Source organism: Lontra canadensis, unplaced genomic scaffold (genome assembly GCF_010015895.1).
Source record: "Lontra canadensis isolate GAN:19392208 unplaced genomic scaffold, GSC_riverotter_1.0 scaffold24, whole genome shotgun sequence".
In the NCBI taxonomy this organism is placed as follows: Eukaryota; Metazoa; Chordata; class Mammalia; order Carnivora; family Mustelidae; genus Lontra; species Lontra canadensis.
The window spans coordinates 16,055,910-16,075,847 of NW_022631018.1; the positions used below are offsets into that span (position 1 = coordinate 16,055,910).

The following is a 19,938-nucleotide window of genomic DNA, read 5'->3' on the forward strand; positions in this document are numbered from 1 at the left end:
GATGGTTACCAATGGCTGGGGGATAAGGGACAAGAGTGACAGTGTTTAAGACTGCAAACTTGTTATGAGTAGTAAATAGGTCAAGGCTAGTGTGCTGTGAGCATTTTACTGTGATTATGTAATACGGTGACTGTCAGTACATTGGCAATCATTACAATATAAGACTATAACAAAGTAATGTGCTGTGTAGCTTTTTAAATTTATACAATGCTATGCATCGATTTATTCCATAAGAAAAAAAGGAGGCTGATTGGTCTGTGGGCTATTAATATTCTTCACTTATGCTTGCATTCAACAAATATTTATTGGGCACTGTGCAGGAGTGAGTAAAGTCTGAGCGGTGTATGGTCCCAGGAACTCCATCCCATAGGGCAAATGGACACAGAACCTATTATAACAGCACAGTGTGGTGAATGGTACAATAGTATATCCATATCGTAGTATAGGTCCTCAGTGAGAGAGCAGCTGTGGCAGGTTCAAAGGTAGCAGAAGCTTACTGGAGGAAATGCTACCTGATTACATTTTAAAATACGCAGGAGTTGATCAAAGGATAAGAAGGAGTTTTCCAGGTAGAAGGGACAGCTTGGGCAAAGTTTCAGGTGGGGAAAAATAGCCCTACCACATGCCAGGATTTGTAACAGGTTTGGTGCTGGATATAGGTGGTGAGAGATCAAGTTGGATCTCTCAAGTTGGAGGGAGGGCAGGGACCAAGGACAGGAGGATCTGACTGTGAGGGAGTCTTGTGACTTTGGGGAGCCTCTACTATGTTTTAATCAAGGGAGATGCGCTTGTAGACAGATCACTTCGGTGGTCATGGAAAATGTACTTGACAGGGACAAGACCGGAGGCTGAGAAACCATTTTGGAGCAGTTACAGTGGCCCAGGTCAGGGATGATGATGGACTGGGAGGACAGAATAAAGGATATACATTCCAGGAATATCTCTGAAGTACATGAGGAAAAGGAGAGCAGGCACAAGAAGGATTGCCAGGTTTTTGCTTTGGGTGATGAGATGATGAATGTTATACAGAGTAGAAGGAAATCAGCAGATTTGGGACTTTAAGTTCCTTATAAAGGTCCAGATGGGTAAAGATCTTACAAAGATATCCAGAAGGAAGTCTGAAGAAGGTTAGCCTGGTGATGTGAATTTGGAGCTTTTCAACTCTAGAGACAGTTGAGATCAAGTGCGTAGATGAAGCCACCATGGAGATGGCCTGTAGAGAGGAGGACGGGATGGTGATGGAGTCCTAAGGGTGTATGGACGGTACAATAGATAAAGGAACACTGTGAGAGATAAGGGACAGACCATCAAACCACAGGGTCATAGAAGCCATGGAATCCCTTTCAAGAAGGAAAGAACCATCAACAGAGACGCATGTGGCTTAAACTAACAGTAAAATAAGAATGGAATGATGTCCATTAGAGTTGGCTGTTGGGACATCACCGCTGACTTGGAGATTTGCACAAAAATGGTGAGCTGGAGGCCAGGGGGCAGTAGGCTGAGGAGTGAGTGGGGGCGGTGAAGTAAAGTCAGAGGTTCTAGATGACACTCTCGAGAAGTTACGTTAAAAAAAGTAGAGACAGACCCATACATACGGAGAGCAAACTGATGGTCGCCAGAGGGGAGGGGCAGGAGGATAGGCAAAATGGGCAAAGGGAGAGGGAGGTACAGGCTTCCAGCTGCAGAATGAGTCAGTCACAAGGATGATGGCACAGCATAGGGAACATACTCAATGATAGTGTCACGGTGCTGTGTGGTGACAGATGGCAGCTGCCCTGTGGTGAGCACAACATAATATCTAGAGATGCTGAATCGCTGTGTTGTACACCGAGACCATCGTAACATCTGTCAGCTACACTCCAAGACTGATGATAGACAGATGGAAGTTTAGTTCAAAAGGGAAAAGAAATTGTGCACCAGCCACACACAGATGCAGTCAGGGGAGGGTTTTCTGAGTGAGATTTACATTTTGTTCTCAAACTAAGAGGAAGGGGTGGCGGGGCGGGGGGTTGAAACTCTCTTTGGGAAGGAACGGCCAATGAGACACAGTTGCGGAGGGTCAGGGGAATAGGCCGGGGGGTAGGGTGGTCCAGGTCTGACCCTGAACAGGTTGCCTTATCCTCTGAGCTGGGGAAAGGGGACAAGGATGTGTGAGGCTCTGCGGGGGTAGAAGGTCGTGAAAGATTAGAACAGAGAAGCTCTACGTTGTGCACAGAGGGAGAAACCGGTTTCTCGCGAGTGGGGCACAGCTTAGAATAGCTGCAGAAAGGTCCTAGAGGAGGAACTTGCCCAAGGCAAGGACAGGGTGATGGATGGCGGTGAGGGCCAAGATGCCTTTGTGCGGTCTCATACCTCTCGGGGCTGAGCTGACCTTGTTCAGCAGACCTTGGCTTTGTGGCTGTAGAATCAGACCAAGGGAGGTGTGGCTCTGGCCCAAGAGGTCGAGGAAGGGGCAGGGCATGTGTCCTTCAGGTGATCACTGAGGTTGGGCTGGGTTGGGAAGGGGACCCGGAGCTGATGGAGCAGGAGAGTGAGGCGGTCACAGAGGGCAGGAGAGCGCTCAGTGGGGATTTCACAGGGTGCGGGACACTGGGGGACAAAGAGAAAATAAGAGAATAAGAGAAGCATTAGTTTTGCGAAGCGTTAAAGTTCGACTCCTTATAAGCTTCTGGAAGGAAACTGACCCCCTTACATTTAACTTTATTTCATCTCTTAAAGCTATTTGCACTGAAATAGCCAACTGCAGTTTGAAAGTTGTTAGAGGAAACATTTGGAGGTGTGCTGATTACAAAGCCAGCAGGCTAAGGTTTTGATAATACTTTATTAGTCCAAACTGAGTTGGCCTAGAATGAGGGAAAGATTTGAACCAGTGAACAGAAGGTCTACGCGCATCAGAGCTGAGGGGAGATAGAGAGATTTGGGGCTGGTCTTTAAGATGGAAATGTTTGTTGTTTTTCTTTTTAAATGAGAAATCGATGACAGTTCTGGAAGTGACACTGTGTGGTGTTGGGGGGGCCGACCCCATCTCCTAAACCAGGTGGGTAAATTGTGGTGGCAAATAACATGGCAGAAGTTTTGGAGAAGCTGTGGCCTCAGGAGGAGTCAGGAGTTAGTTAAGGCAAAAGACTATGGATTCGGGGCAGAGGCTGAGCCTCCAGGAGACCCCGTTGGCCTGGCGGAGAAGTCCAGGGCCAGAGTAGCTGGCGGCTTGGTCAGGAAAGAGGAAGGCAGCCTGGAAATGAGAGTATGGGGAAGTTTGGGTAGTCAGAGCAGAAGCTCACCGGGGGGGGGCAAGGGGGGGCGGCAATTTTCAAAGAAGATGTTTTTGAAGCCTTTGGGGACTAATGGGGTGCTCAAAGAATTCTGTTGGAAAGTTGACTCTCAGTGCACAGGTGAGCTGAGGTGATTAGGAGCGGTGAGGACAGCAGGTGGTGGAGGTCAATCTGTCCACACCCCCTGAGGCCCCGGTGGTGGGAGAACTCATTTCAGGCAGGGGGAGGACCCAGGAGAGTATCCTCTGTCGGTGCCCAACCCGGAGATCTGTGTGTTTTCAAGGTATCCTATCAGGTTATGTCTATATTGAAGAATGAAGTAATGATTGGGTTAATATAAATGTTCTTTGCAGTCTCGTAAATTTCTTCCCCCAAACTAACTTATTTTCTTTATTTTTATCCACATGGATATTATTCCTACAGGACTTACTGGCCAGACTTGGATGGGAAAATAAGAGAAGCATTAGTTTTGCGAAGCGTTAAAGTTCGACTCCTTATAAGCTTCTGGAAGGAAACTGACCCCCTTACATTTAACTTTATTTCATCTCTTAAAGCTATTTGCACTGAAATAGCCAACTGCAGTTTGAAAGTTGTAAGTATGATGTTGACTTCAGTATTATTACATAAAAAGGGCTGATTCCCTCCCCACGTCCGTGAAAGCTGTAGGCACACGCATTTGCATAAACTGCCAGTTAAGAACCAGGATTACGGTCTCTGACAGTGAGAAAGTATTTCAAAAGTAGGATAAGTTTGTTTGTTTTTGTTTTTTTTTTTTTAAGACAAACACAGGAGAAAAAGAGCCTGGAACCCATGTTTGCTGGAGCCCTCCCGGCCTCGCCCTGTTTTCACACACTGCCTGTTGGGTTTTCTCTGCTTTGCTTGAACTGCCTCGTTCACCTGCCGTTCCTGTTTCTAAGTCTGTGACCATCAGAGGAGTGACACGTGCTCCTCCACAGTGTCCCACCACCACCACCTGAGCTCCAGTCCCTCGGGCTGGGTGCTAATCCACATACTTTGAGGGAGGCAAGATCGGGACCAGGTTTTCAGCTCAGTGTAGCAATTCCTTAGCTCATCTTTGATTCTCCTCGGGTCCTCACATGTGATGCCCTCTTCCTCCCCTCTGGGCCTTTGCGCACGCTGTTCCCTCTGCCTACAGCACTCTCTTCCTCTGTGCCTTATCTGACTAAGGCCCGCTAGTCCTTTAGGGCTCACTTTTTCCAACCCCCACTGCAGTCATTGGGTAAATGTACCCTGAGACCCTACTCTGTGCCAGGAACCCTTCTGGGTGATGGCTCTGTGCTCCATCTGTGGTCCCTCTTAGGGACCAAGATGACAGGGACATCACCATCCGCTCTGACACATAGCTTCCAAGGTAGTCCCAAGCCTCAGCATCCCCAGGCCAGGAAAGAGAATGGAGGACTGCCTGTGATGCATTTCCAGGGTGGACCTGGAGGTGTGAAGATCCCGTTAGCCTTTCTGCTGCTGCTCAGAAGTCGCCCACCCCGCCACACCTAATGGCAGGGGAGGCGCGTTCCCAAAAAGACAAAGGAACAGGTCTGTGGGTCATCAGTCTGCCATTCTGGGCACCCACACGGAGAACCCTCATCCCCCACTGGGTACCGCACAGCACAAAAGTTCAGGACCTCCCAGAGACGTGCAGTTCTGGACCTCACAGTTCGATAAACAGAAACTAAAAACGATTATGCATAAGACCCAAAACCCAGGCTGAAGTTACCTCCTCCCCATATAACAGGGACAGGGGAAGGCCAGTTAAATTATGTACCAGTAGCCACAGCCAAAAGTTTTGTTGCACGTAATTCTGAAACATGACCAATATGCTTCCTTGCCCCTATACTTCTGCCTCCCGCCCCCTCCCCCCCTCTTTCTCCCCCTTCCCTTCCTTTTCTCCCTCTCTCTCTCTCATTAATGGTGGCTTCATTCAGCTCATCAGACTTGGGTGGGAAGATTATACCAATTATGATTATTCCAGTTATCAGATCTTTGCTGCAGGATTGAGTCTTAACTGGCCTCAGTCACTTAAAAGTATTTTTCAAACTAATTTTCTGCTCTTAGGCTCCTAGCACAATCAGTTTTTCCAACCCATTGAAATACCAAATTTCCAGTATATCTGTTCTCTTTCCTGTCTGCTTACAAGCCAGCACACCTGATCCTGAGCTCATTCATCTCTGATAACTTCCTGAAAGCACTAATAACAAACAACATATACTATTAACAATTTGTTCCCTATCCCTTGCCCTGTAGCCAGAGGTTTTTTCGGGGGCGGAGTGCTTGGTCTTCCTCCCAAATTAATGCAGGTTATGATTTTACCAAATACTTTGCCACTGCTTTGTTCTCCATTCTTTCCATGCTACAGTACCAATTTCCTTGTTGCCTGCTACCCATTGGGTAAACCGTTGTTACATCTGTTATGTTTTTATCATTACTCTATGGCAGCATCTCATTTCACTTTGCCTAGAAGTAGTAAGTGCTTAATATTTTTTTTTTAAATGAAGGAATTTAAGTTCATGAGTATAGACAGTTGGACAGGCACTGAATTACATACTTTGTATGTACTATCTAATATTCACAACTACACTATGAAGCAGGAACATTTATATTGTAAAGACGTAGAAATTTATATTGTACATTGTAAAGACTTGAGAAGCTACACATCTGACATATATTTCTGGGATAAACAAAAATCTAGATAAAATGTTCTTTAACTCATTCATATCATTAAATTTTTTTTAAAGTTGAAGTTACCAACAATATAAAGACATAAAATTCTAGGATTTACCATAAATTTCAAAAAATTATGATTCTCATGTAGATTACATTTTAATCTCCCTAATATTCTAATAATATTGATGGAAAACATTTTTTTTCCATTTACCTGGTTTTTATGAACTGTGGTAGCCATGCACATGTCTGAATTCACAAATCAGTATTAGAAATAGAAACAGGTCTGTGAAGCCTACAGCTAACATCTTACTCAATGATGAAGAGTTGAAAGCTTTTCCTTTAAGATCAGAAACAAGACAAGGGTTCCAGCTCTTACCACTCCTATTCAACATAGTACTGGAAGTCCTAGCCAGAGCAAGAAAATGAAATTAAAAGTATCAGAATTGAAGAGGAAGAAGCAAAATTGTCTCTATTTGCAGATGACATGATTTTCTATATATAAAATCGTAAGACTCAACCCAAAAAATGCTGGATTTAATCAATGAATTAAGCAAAGTTGCAGGATATGAAATTAAATACAAAAACCAGTGGTGTTTCTACACACTAACAATGAAATTTCTGAAAAAGAAAGACATAGATTCCATTTATACTAGCATCAAAACAACAAAATACTTAGGAATAAACTTAACTAAAGAGATGAACCATTTTTATGCTGAAAACTATAAGACGATGAAAGAAATCGAAGACGATGCAAAAAAATGGAAAGGTACCCCACATTCACAGATTAGAAAAATGGATATTGTTTAAACTTTAATACAACCAAAGCCATCTATAGATTCAATGCAATCCAATCAAGATTCCAATGGCATTTTTACAGAAGTAGAAAAAAACGCTCATAAAATTTATGTGGAACTGCAAAAGACCCTGAATAGCCAAAGAAATCTTGAGAAAGAAGAACAAAGAAGCAAGTATTACACTTCCCGATTTCAAGCTATGCTATAAAGCTACGGTCATCAGATATGGTACTAGCATAAAAACAGACAAATAGACCAATGGAATAGAACCAAGAGCTCAGAAATAAACCCAAGCATATGCAGCCAGCCAATATTTGACAAGGGAGCCAAGAATACTCAATGGGAAAAAATATAATCTCATCAACAAATGGTGTGGGATAACTAGATATCCACATGTAAAAGAATGAAACTAGACCCAAATCATACACCGATCACAAAAAATGAACACAAAATGGATTAAAGACTTAACTGTAAGACCTGAAACCATGAAACTCCTAGAAGAAAACACAGGAATGAAGTTGCTTGACATGGATTAAGGTAATTTTTTGGATGGGACATCTAAAATACAAGCAACAAAATTAAAAAGAAAGTGAAAAGATCACCTATGGAAGAGGAAAAATGTTTGCAAACATATATTTGATAAGGGCTTAATACCCCAAATCAATCAAAAACTCATACTACTGAATAACAACCCAATTAAAAAATGGGCAAAGCACCTGAACAGACATTTCTCCAGAGAAGATCTACAGAAGGCCAAGAGGTACATGAAAAGATGCTCAACACTGCTAGTCATTAGGGAAATGCAAACCAAAACCGCTGTAAGATACCATAGCATGCATGTTAGGCGGCCATCATCAAAAAGACAAGAGATAACAAGGATGTGAAGAAAAGGGAGCCTGTGTACACCACTGGCAGGAATGTAGATGGGCACAGCCACTATGGAAAATAGTATGGAGAATCCCCAAAAAATTAAAAATAGAACTACAGTGATTCAGCAATTCTATTTATGGGGCTATATCCCAAGGAAACTAAAACACTAACTCAAAAAGGTATCTGCACCTTTGTGTTCTTAGCAGCAGTATTCACGGTAGCCAAGACATAGAAACAACTTAAGTGCCCATCAGTGGCTGAATGGATAAAGAAGTGGTGGTATACCTATACAACAGACTATCATTCAGCCAGAAAAATGAAGAAATACTACCATTTTTGACAACATAGATGGACCTTGAAGGCATTATTCGAAGTGAAATAAGTCCGAGGAAAACAGATACTGTAAGATATTGTATGTATAATCTAAAATTGAAAACAAAAACAAAGAACACAAAGTCATAGAAAAATAGATGAGACTGGTGGTTACGGGGGGGTGGGGTGTAAAGATAGGGGAGACAGGGAAGTGGAGGAAGGTGGTCAAGGGTATAAATTTCCAATTACAAGATAAATACTAGAGATTTAACGTACAACATGATGACTACAGCTAACACTGCTACGTGGTATGCAGGTAAGTTGCTAAGAAAATAAATCCTAAGAGTTCTCATTACAAGGAGAAATTTTGTTTATTCTTTTCTTCTTTCTTACCTTTTTATTGTATCTATATGAGAAAATAGATGCTAGCTGGACGTATTGTGTGTCATGTCACGATAAGTGTAAATCAAAGCATAATGCGGTACAACTTAAATTTATACAGTGATAGATGTCAGTTACTCCTCAGTAAAATGGAAAGAAACAGGTCTACAATCACTATTATGGATCTGTTTTCCACACCAGATTTGCAAGTGAACGTGATAACCAGGAGTGGGATTGGGGCACCAATCTCAGTTTGGAATCAGATAATCAGGGATTAGAGGAAACACTGGTATGGTCCCAGAAAGCCAGGCAGAGATCCAGGAGAAGAGAGTCCATTTGTGTTCAGTACCTTTCCATGGATGAGAGAATCCTGGGGGTTATTTCAGCTCAGGGATGGCATTTTCTAGATAACTGAAGTGGCACGTGGGACACCGTGGAAAAGCAAGTGAAGCACTGTATTCCCAGTGCTTAGCAGGATGCTGGCACGAAGCATTCAAAACGTGTTGGGTGGATGGATGGGAAGAAGGAAGGAATCAAAAAAGGTAGCTGATGAAGTGTTCAGGAAGGATCTGTGAACCAGGGAGTGAAGGGAGCAGGAAGCATGTGGACGTGGAGTCACTTTAGCACACTCTAGTGTTCTGGGAAAGCGTGAAGACTCTGCTGGGTGAGCTGATTCACTCCGAGTTCAGAGCACCATTGCCAGACTTACCAAGTTCAGCAGTGTCGTAAGATACAGGCCTGACTATGATTTAGATATGACAGTACCCACAGATCAGGAGATGAAGGCCATTGGAAAGACTGTTTTATTCACAAATCTCAAGAGAAGGGAATAAGATGGGAAGTCCCAGGGTCATCGGGGAGGCAGGAGTGAGGGAAACATGGACAAGAACTTTTGTTTTGGTTTACAGGGTTGGGGAAGGGGCAAGGCAGGATAAACCCAGTTAGGACTAGCAAGTTGGATGATTTCGGTGGGCTCTTGGGCCCGGGGGCTGTCCCTAGTTGTCTGGTACCTGACCCTGGGTGATTAGGGCAGGTGGGTAGTGGCCCAGAGTGGGAGCCCATAAAGGAGGTGGTTCAGGGTATGGACCATGGACTGTTTGGGTTACGTATGAGAAGTGTTCTCACAGGCAAGTTGTTTGCTTTCTCCAGGAATTAGCCAGCCCTCAAGAGGGCAGTCCCCCAGGCTCAGCATATGGCTCAGATGTCAAAGCATCGGAACACAGAAAAGAAGACATGACTAATACAGAAGCAGAGGGAAGAAAGTCTAGAGCCTACCACACATGGTGCCTTTGCTCGCCCCTCTTCTCGAAGACACTGCCCGTTGAAATCTCCATTATGAAATATTAAGTGCTCTCATTTAAGATTAGCAAGAAATTATAAGGAAAGCAGAAACCATCCTTTTATTCTCTTCTTAGTCAAGAGATCACCCTCAATGGTGGGCCATCCTGTGAGCTCGGTCACGGTTCAGGTCTCGTCTGAGTAGTTACCAGTTCTAGCAGATTCTGGAAAGACCAGCCCACCTACCTCCACTGTCAGCCCCTTCTTAGCCCACCCACCCTATGCCCCAGGCCCGAGAGGTGCTTTTAGGGTCACAGTAAGTTGAAATTTAGGATTCACAGTCTGAAGTGGTGATTTGTTTTTGACTTATTAAAAGAGCTTGCAGACCAAGGTGTTGAGAAGCAAAGCATTAGTTCTCTTGGCAAAATCTCTTTTGACCTTTGCAAATCCCCAGCTGAATCACCTAGTCATTGACACAGGGCCTGCTGCCTTTATAATGCGTGCAACAGAGGAACATTATTAATTCAGTTCGTTAGCATGCGTGACAGAAAGCACCTGGAGGCAGACCTCAAATACCAGTGCACCCTGATGAGTAAGACAATGAGAATTAAAAGAAACTTCTGGCCTTCACCCTGTTGAAAGAATGAATTTTATGCTCATTTTGCAGCTTAAAAGTGTTAATTATAGATCTAGTTGAGCGTGCTAATTTTCCCTCTTGTTGCCTATATAGATGGGAGAACAAAAATAGCTTCCTCTATATGGAGCAACAAGATTGTGGCTTTGATAACGCAGCATGAGGTCGACTGTGGATATTTGGAGAAGAAACCCTTTTGTGCTCCTGAACAAAACCAAAAATGTTCCCTGTTCACCTTTCTTGATTTGCTTATTTTTGTGTCTTACAGAAATTTTTCGATCTGGAAAGAGAGAATGTGTGTGCTACAAAAGAACAAAAGGATCACACCTTTCCTAAATTAAACCGCAACAAGTACATGGTGACGGACAGCGCGGCTTATATTGGTAGGTGTCGGGGCTGTCGGGCTCCTTGGGGGACCACGGGACCATGCAGGCCAACGGTGGTCCCACCGTGGTCTTCCATGCCCTGCGGGCCCTGGAGGAAACAGGACGGGGAGGACAAACACCCCTTGAACTTACCATCTCCTCTAGGGCTTGGTTCAAGTATGAGGACACCATAGAAGATATTTTTAATAAGTGTTTTCAGAAATTCTTTGGCCCACTTGCTTCATGTTACGGGTGAGGACATGAGTGGCTCACGAAAGGCAAGTCCTAGGGGCACCCAGGTCGCTCGGTCAATTGGGCATCTGCCTTCAGTTCAGGTCATGATCCTGGGGTCCTGGGATGGAGCCCCGCATCGGGCTCCCTGCTCAGGGTGGGGTCTGCTTCTCCCTCTGCCCCTCACCCTGCTCGTGTTTTTTTCTCTCTTACTCTGGCTCTCTCTCAAATAAATAAATAGAATTAAAAAAAAAAAAAAAAGAGTCCTGAGAGTTAAATGAACACAGTGCTCCCTTCCCACCCACCGTACCTCAGCCAGCCTGTCCTGAGTCACAGGAGGCTGACCTGACGGCAGGTCAGCACAAGGAGCACTGCCTGGACAACCGTCCCTCCTCCGCCGCTCTGTAAATGTCTGCCCTTGGAGAACTTGCTTACGCTCTCTAAGCCTCAAGATCCTCTGTACAATGGGGCCCATAACAGTTTCTACTTTGTTGGGTGAAATTTAAGCAGAATAATATATGCAGGGTACCTTGCACAATTAGAATCCCGGCACATAGATAATAACGGATTCATGTCAGCTGTTATTTTTAGGGTAATAATGCTCCAGATGCCGAAATCATACCAGCTGGTGGAATTACTAATGTGTCCGTCTGTGCTCCTTTCCTACAGTGTGCAGGAGTCCAGGGTAATCCCTTAACTGGTAACATCGGAGTGGAAACTGTTATCTATAAAAGACGGGACATAAATCCCAGAACGGCAGTCTGGCTATTACATTGTACAGAGGACATGGCAGGCTCAAAGCAGAAAAGAAAAAATGTGTTTGGGATGGAGGAATATGGAATATGGTGTTTTTTTCCCCCCAGTTCAGTGAGTGAGTAAAGAGTATGGTGTTTATGCTTTGTAAAGCACTTTATCTCATTTGATTTTTTTTTTTCCCTAAGATTTTACTTATTTGACAGAGAGATAGAGAGGGAGCATAAGTAGACAGAGTGGCAGGGAGAGGGAGAAAAAGGGTCTGCACTGACCCAGGAGCCCAGTGCGGGGCTCAGTCCCAGGACCCGCGGATCATGACCTGAGCCGAAGGCAGCCACATCTGACTGAGCCACCCAGGCGCCCCACGCCTCTGTTTTCTTATCTGTAAAATGTGTATAAAAGTATCTACCCTTTGGTGGTGGTAGAAAAATTGAAAGAGATAATATAGGAAAAGCTCCAAACACTGGTTCTCGTCTGTCTCAATCCTTAGTAAATACGGATTTTTGGCTCTCTCTTTTCTTCTCCCTGTACAATATATTTTTAGAATACACTTTTTTTTTTTTTTTAGAGCAGTTAGGTTCACAGCAAAACTGAACAGAAACTACAGAATTCTCACATCCCTGGGCTCCTCACACACGAAACACAACCTGCCTCATTATCAGCCGCCCCCACAAAGTGGTGCATTGGCTACAATGGGTGAACCGACACCGATATTGATGTACAGTGGGGGTTTACTATCTTTTTTTAATTTTATTTATTTGACAGATCTCAAGTAGGCAGAGAGGCAGACAGAGAGGGGGAAGCAGGCTCCCCGCTGAGCAGAGAGCCCGATGTGGGGCTCGATCCCAGGACCCTGCAGTCATGACCTGAGCTGAAGGCAGAGGCCTTAACCCACTGAGCCACCCAGGCACCCCGGGGGTTCACTATCAATGTGACATTCTGTGGGTCCTGACAAATGTATAATGACGTGTATGCACAATTAGTGCGTCATAGTCATTTCACTGTCCTACCCGTCCTCTGTGCTCCCTGCCTCCCTGCCAGCTCCTGGGCAACCACTGATCTCTTTTACGGTCTCCATTGTTTGGGCTTTTCCAAGCTCTCACATAGTTGGACTCAAATAGTGTATATCCTTGTCAGGTTGGCTTCTCTCGCTTAGCAGTATGCGTTTAAGCTTCCTCGGGATCTCTGGATGGCTGGATAGCTCCTGTGTTCTTTGCGCTGAATAATTATCCACTGTCTGGAGGGACCAGTTCATCCATTTACCTTCAGGACATCTTGGTTGCTTCCAGGTTTTGGCAGTTATGAATAAGCTGCTATAAACACATGCGCACACGTTTTTGTGTGGACATGTTTTCAACCCCATTGGGTGATGGCAAGGAGCATGACTGTCCTATCAAATGATAGGACGAATGTTGAGTTTTGTGAGAAACTGCCAAACTATCTTCTAAGGCGGCTCTACCATTTTGGATTCCCACCAGCAGAGACAGAGAGTTCTGCTGCTCCACATCCTTGTCAGCATTTGGTGGTGTCAGTTTTCCAGATTTTGGCCATTCTCATAGGTGTATAGAGGTACCTCCTTACTGTTTTAATCTGCATTTCCTTGATAATAGATGTGGAGCACTTCTTCATATGCTTTTTTACCATCTGAATATCATCTTGGATGAGGTGTCTTTGGCCCATTTTTTTCATCAGGCTTTTCATTTTCTTATTGTTGAGTTTTAAGAGTTCTTTGTATATTTGGAATAACAGTTTTTTATCAGGTGTGTCTTTTGCAAATATTTCCTCCCAGCCTGTGGCTTCTCTCTTTATTCTCTTGACAGTGTCTTTCACAGAGAAAACATTTTAAATTCTAATGAAGTCCAGCTTATCAGTGATTTCTTCCCTGGATTGTGCCATTGGTGTTGTTCCTAAAAAGTCCTCACCAAACCCAAGGTCATCTAGATTTTCTTATTTGTCATTTTCTAGAAGTTTTACAGTTTTGCATTTTACATTTTTCTTTGATGCATTTAGAGGTATTTTTTGTTAAAGGTGTAGGGTCTGTGTCAAGATTCCCTTTTTTGCAGGTGGATGTCATTCTTCCAGCGCCATTGTTGGAAAGACTAGCTTTGCCCCCTCGTATTGCCTTTGCTCCTCTGTAAGGATGAGTTCACTCTATCTACATGATCTGTTTTTGGCTCTCTATTATAATGCATTTTTAAATGAGTTCATTTTACACACAACATTTTGGCTAAACATTTAATTCCCTAGAGCAAGGCATAGTCCTTGTATAAAAATATTTAAAAAAGCATCCAGAGGGAAAACTCATTGATAATTTAAATAATTATCAGCACGTTCTGGAAATCTGAAGTCGTCATACGGACACCTGCTGAGAATGCGGAGTTAAGAATAATCCACACTAGATCTTACGTGGAAGTATAGCTCATTAAATCTTCATGAGACTTAACAGAACATTCCCCGAACAGTACTGTCTCTCTAATTTTGAATTCTCTGGAGTGTATTTGAGTCTGGCTTGGTGGATTTGTCCAGAAGATGGTTTGAATTGTTGGAGGGCTGATAAGGGGGTGGTGGGTTAATCGGAAGCACTCAGAAGGCTCACTGAGGTACACATACCTTCCCAGTGAGCTTATCTGTACCTGCGCCATGGCTCCGGGATGGCCCTATAGTTCTCCCGCTGCCCGGCTCTGCGCACGCGTTCGGGAAGCCATGATGGCAGGCTCAGCCCTGGATGGAACCGTGTCCCAGTTGAGAAAACACGGACACAGGTCTATGATTCTGAACTTGAGCCAAACCATGAGGAAGTGAAAGGTGGGAAAACATGATCACCCTGGTGGAGGGAGGCCTCTATGGGCCTGAGAAAGCGCTGTCTAGGGCTGGAGTTCCAGAGAAGAACCTAATTAAAGCTTTAGAGAATCAAAGGTGCAGAATCTTGGCTCCATCCGCTGTCTTGAAGGGAAAAGTCGAATCTCACAAAATAAGGCTCCAAAATAAGGCTCCAAAATGTTGTGACTTCTCTCCCCTTACCTTTTCGTCTTCTCATGCGGCCCCCAAAGCCTATCGCCATCTCCGTGTCGCTCAGAGAGAGTGGTCCCTAGAGGAGAGGAGCTCAGTGCAGCCCGATGCTCCAGCCCTAGTGGCTGCCGCTGAAGCCCGGAGGTGGGGGAGGGGAATGCACAGTTGGTACCACGCAGGCCTTTAGGATCAGACGTGACACAGAACAGAAGCTGAGGTGTGGGCTGTGGGGTCTGACCTGGCTTTGAAACTCAGCTCTGGGGCACCTGGGTGGCTCAGAGGGTTAAGCCTCTGCCTTCGGCTAGGGTCATGATCTCGGGGTCCTGGGATCGAGCCCCGCATCGGGCTCTCTGCTCAGCAGGGAGCCTGCTTCTCCCTCTCTCTCTCTGCCTGCCTCTCTGCCTACTTGTGATCTCTGTCTGTCAAATAAATAAATAAAATATTAAAAAAAAATAAAAACTCAGCTCTGATATTTTTCCACTCCAGTGTTGGACAAAGTAACCTGACCTTTCTGTGCCTTCATTTCCGCATCGGTACAATGGAATATTATCACCTCATAGGCTCGCAGTGGGTATTGAATGAGATCATGTAATGAAGGAACAAATTCACCGCCTGGCACTCAGCTGTGGGGACGAGACTTGAGCGTTTAGTCACAAGTCCTCGGAAAGGTGTGCAGGAGCACAGGGGTCTTCTGTTCATGGGATGACTCGAAGGTGCTACCGGCCAGCGGGTTCCAGAATAACTCTTAACCTGCATTTGCTGCTGATCCCCAGTTTGAGAAGTCCAAGCCTGTGTTTCCGTGGCATTGAATGTCACGCAGACCTGCCACCACTGAGCATGGCCATGTGTCTGAGAGCACCTGGTCAGAAACACAGCTCTGGAAGAGACTCCAACACCATATCATGAATCCTTTGGTGGACGGTTCCCTCATTTATAGCAACAAAATTCATCCAACTTCATTTCTGTCATGAAACCATCAGGGGTAACAGTGTGGTGTTTGGGGAGTGGCGGGAGACAGTGTGAGATGGAGGACAGAGAGAGAGAGGGAGAAGAGTTTGATCTCTATGCTGATAATATTTTATTTAGGGATCCAGTGTTAGGCCCCGAGGAATAAAGTCAAGGAGTGCAGTGGGAGAAAAGGGAACTACTTCCGCTATTCCAGGAAGTGCTGGTGGAAAGGGGAGTTCATACGTGCGGGGCCTCCAGAGAGCGGAGGAGGGCCCACAGGACGAGCGCCAGGAAGGAGCAGATATCAGCTCTCTGGGGGTGTCTCTTCCTGCCCAAATGACTGCAGGGCCTTGGGTCAGGGAGGCCCAGTGTCTTATTCAGCAGATATTCCTACATTGATGGCTGAAGAGACTCTGAGGGCCTAGAAATCAAGCTTTACACTTAACACGCTTTCCGTTTTCTTTATGAAACCAGCTCTGAACCAAAGAGGAACACAAAACTGAGAGCTGAGACCAGACCCAGGCCGGTAGTAATTCAAGAAATCTTTTTTTAGTGAGAACACTGCTTCCTTTATGGTATTATAAATAGTCTGTGGAGACCTGGGTCCACCATTGGTCAAATTTGCTCACCTTTCTGAGCCTCAGGCCTCTCATCTGTGGAATGGGTGTAAATCCTACCAACTATGAAAGATAATGGATACAAATGCCAAGTCCAGTGCTTTGCTCATAGTAGGCACTTAATAAAGGACAGTTTCTCTCCCCCAGCCAAGGCCCTTATATCCCACTTCTTCCCTAACTCTTCCCCATCATGTTCCAAGATCCCATCATATTTTTGTCCACATCTGTCTGCAGGTGTGGCTCTCTAACTTCCTAATTGATGTCTCCGTGTATCTCTTCTGACTCAACAAAATGCTTTCCTGACTCAGGCAGCCAGAGTTGGGAATCCTTTCCCTTGCCCTCATGACACTGTGTACATTCATCTCTCTGCGTTATAATCATTGTGTTTCCTTCCTGGACTCCCGGAAGTCAGGGACTGTCATTGTTTGGTTTGTATCATGGCCCCAGGTACCCACCTGGTAGACACTAGACACTCAGGAAATGTGCATTAAATGAAGGACAAAAAGATCAAAGAAATGAACTGTACTGAACCCTCCTGAGAAGAAAACTTTCTTCTCCCACTAGAATCTTCTCCACAATGAGTGCCAAGATAGGAGATTCAAGTGGGACTTTGGGGTAGTCTCTCCTTTTATCTACTCCCCCACTGAAGATGGACTACACATGAGTGACCTAGATATGACTGGCCCCTTCCAGGAAAGATTCCAGCCTTACTACCCAGGGGCTGAACCAAGTTCCCCCCCCCCTCCAAATTCTTATGTTAGAAGTTATAACTCCCAGTACCTCAGAATATGACCTTATTTGGCGTGAGGGTCTATACAGAGGTCATCAAGTCAGAATGAGTTCATCAGGGTGAGCCCTGATCAATTTGACCAGTGCCCTTATAAATAAGGGAAATTTGGACCCAGAGATAGGCACGCAGAGAGGGAAGAGAATGTGAAGAGACATGGGGAGAAGCTGGCCATCTTACAAGCCTAGGGGAGCGGCCCAGAACAGATTCTCTGTCCCGGTAGGAACCAACCCTGCCGCCATGTTGATTTTGGACTTCTGGCCTCCAGAACTAGGAGACGATAGATTTGTCTGGTTTAAGCTGCCCAGTCCGCGGGCCTTGGTTACGGCAGCCTTAGCAAACCAGTAACACACTGCCCCACACCAGGCAGCTGTGCTGGGGAGCCACCATCATAGCAGCTGCCTTGCTTCCCAAGCCAAGAAGCCAGCTCCTGGAACGGGGAAATGACCTACAGGCTGAGCAAGGGGAGGTCTGTCCATTCAGACAGGAACTGATCCTCCTCCTCCCCTGGCTTCAGCCTTTTCTTCCACAGGCAAGCTCGTGAGCACTGTAATCAGAACCCTCGTCTGCACGTCCCGATCAGATGTTGTCTCTTGAGAAGGTAGTAATTGTTCACAGGATTTTTAAGTGTGTTCCTATATATCCTAAGTGTTGCTGTATTTAGTGTGTCTTGTGAACGTCAATAAGAAATAACATTTACAAAAAAAAAAAAAAACCAGCAGATTCCTTGTTTTGAGTTTCAAGGTGAGCAAAGCTGAAGAAAATGCCAAAATAATACGCAAATATTAATACGCCATAGGTAAGGCCTCTTGGAATTTCTTTTCCTCAGCTGTCAACACAATTCAATCTCCGTGTCATCATCATCATTATCATTTTTTTAAATAGAATCTGCTCAGTGTTTCCTTAAACGGGGACTGTTCTCCCGTGGCTCTTAACTCGGCACCGTTCTCTCCTTTGTGTGTTGGCAGGCAATTTTGACTGGGTGGGGAATGACTTCACCCAGAACGCGGGCACAGGCCTCGTTATCAACCAGGCGGACGTGAGAAACAACAGGAGCATCATCAAGCAGCTGAAGGATGTGTTTGAGCGGGACTGGTACTCGCCCTACGCCAGGACCCTGCAGCCGACCAAGCAGCCGAACTGCTCTGGCCTGTCCAGGCTCAGACCCCCCACCAACAAAACTGCCACGTACCCCCTCAGCGCGAAGGACCCCGCCAGCGTATCCCGTGAAGGAACAAACTGACAGGACAGCTTGTCTTTCCTATTTATATAGAAGGGACTTGAGGAGAGTTTAAAAAAAAAAAAAAAACAAAACACACAATTTATTATGTCTTTTTTAGGGAAAAAGCACACTTCCACAAGAATATTCTCCGCACGCCATGTAATATCTTATCTAACAATATCTTAGCGGCGTGTACACGAAGTTTAGGACTTTTGTATTTGTTACTCCTGACAGAGAATGTCATTTCAGCTTAGAAGTTAGTTTTTACGTTTGCATACCGATTTGAAGACTCTCATGCCTCTTCCTTCCTAGTTTTAGACCTTTTTCTGCTGACCCAACTGGTCTGTCCTTTCGAAGCTTAGCATGAGGTAAATGCTTTCACACCCTTCTGAGATCTGCTTCTTAGAGAGGCGAGTGAGGCTTTCACCACAGCCAAGGGACTGATCCAGCCAAGTACTTAGCCCGTAAACCGTCTCCAAGACCCATGCAGTCATCCGAGCGTGAACAGCTCACATCTCATGCCAGCCTTGGCATGCTCGAAAACCACCCTTTGGCCTCTTCGTTTTCTTCAAATACTGTACCTTTTACTTGGTACCATTTTTTTCTCTTCTCAGAGAATGTCCTTCTTAGCATCAGTGTCCCTCTGTCCACCTCCACGCTAGTTGCAAGTATGGCAACGTTTCTTGGAAATGTAGGAATTCCTCCGAATGGATACCAAGTGGAAATAGCAGTCTTTAATTTTCACCTTCCAACTGCATTTTCCCCTCAAATTAAGAGTTTAAAAACCACAGCCAGCAATAGGTATCTTTTCTCTCAAGCTCGGAAAAATTAGGTAGCTACCTGCGAAAATCCAGCAAGCGATTAGGTCTGCATTATGAGAATAAAGTAGTTTCTCACATTTTGTTGTTGTTGTTGTTAGCTTAACGGTATTAAACCAGCAAGATCTCTATGCATCCGTGGATTTTAATTTCTTTAGAATCACTCATTATGCTGTTAAGGGTATGCCAGCAAACCTTTATAGAGCTATTTAATATACCAAATGCTTTTCAGAGAAATGCAATTTAAATACTGTGCTTCACATATTTTACTAAGAAACAAAAATACTGGATTATTGTTCTATAACGTCGTGTGTTGCTGTTTTCTATCTATACAATATATAGCCCTATATTAATGGAGACTGTTGCCCCCCGTCAAGACAGGCATGGCCTCTTTAGAGCCCAGAGCAGGTGGTCACCGGGATGCCAGTCTCAAGGTCGCTCCTAACCCCCACGGGCCTGGAAGAGGGTCCTGCTCTCCTTGGCCTCGGGTTTCTATTGGTAACGTAGGGACGGTCATACCTACCTCGCGTAGATGTTGTCACGGTAGGAAATATTTATAACTTGTTTTGAAATCAAAAGAACCTATATAAATGCTAAGCATTGTGATGTATAATCTTTTCCTTGAACTAATCTTTGTGGTACCCTGAGATAATCCATACCGGGTTCTTGCAGAGAGCCTACAAGGGAAAACAAATCCACAGCCTTCAGCTGTCGGTGTGGGTGCACACAGGAACTCTGAAGCTGTGCTGGAGATCGGGACTGTCATCACTGTGATGGAACATTTTGTCGGGTCACTTTGGCATAAGTAACATCCATATAAAACAAGACATTGTGTTAGGGATTGTTCTTGAGGACCAGTATATACATGTGTTTTCAGAGCAAGGAAAAGCAATCTCAATTACTACCTTTTATATCTAGAGACTTGCTTTTCTAGAAGAAGTTCCGAGTCTCATCCTGTGGGTTCC

The 19,938-nt window shown here is 44.8% G+C and overlaps 1 protein-coding gene across 6 annotated transcripts in view; it reads left to right on the top strand.

Moving 5' to 3' along the window:
- PLD5 (phospholipase D family member 5) overlaps positions 1-18,671 on the top strand; it is a 375,019-nt gene extending 356,348 nt beyond the window's left edge. For all 6 annotated transcript variants that reach the window (XM_032862919.1, XM_032862918.1, XM_032862920.1 and 3 more), the window contains 3 exons: positions 3,696-3,864; positions 10,492-10,606; positions 17,902-18,671. In XM_032862919.1, coding sequence (XP_032718810.1) covers positions 3,696-3,864; positions 10,492-10,606; positions 17,902-18,176 — 559 coding nt within the window. In that variant the 3' untranslated portion in view covers positions 18,177-18,671. The remainder of the gene's footprint in view (positions 1-3,695; positions 3,865-10,491; positions 10,607-17,901) is intronic.
- The last annotated feature ends 1,267 nt before the right edge of the window (positions 18,672-19,938 follow it).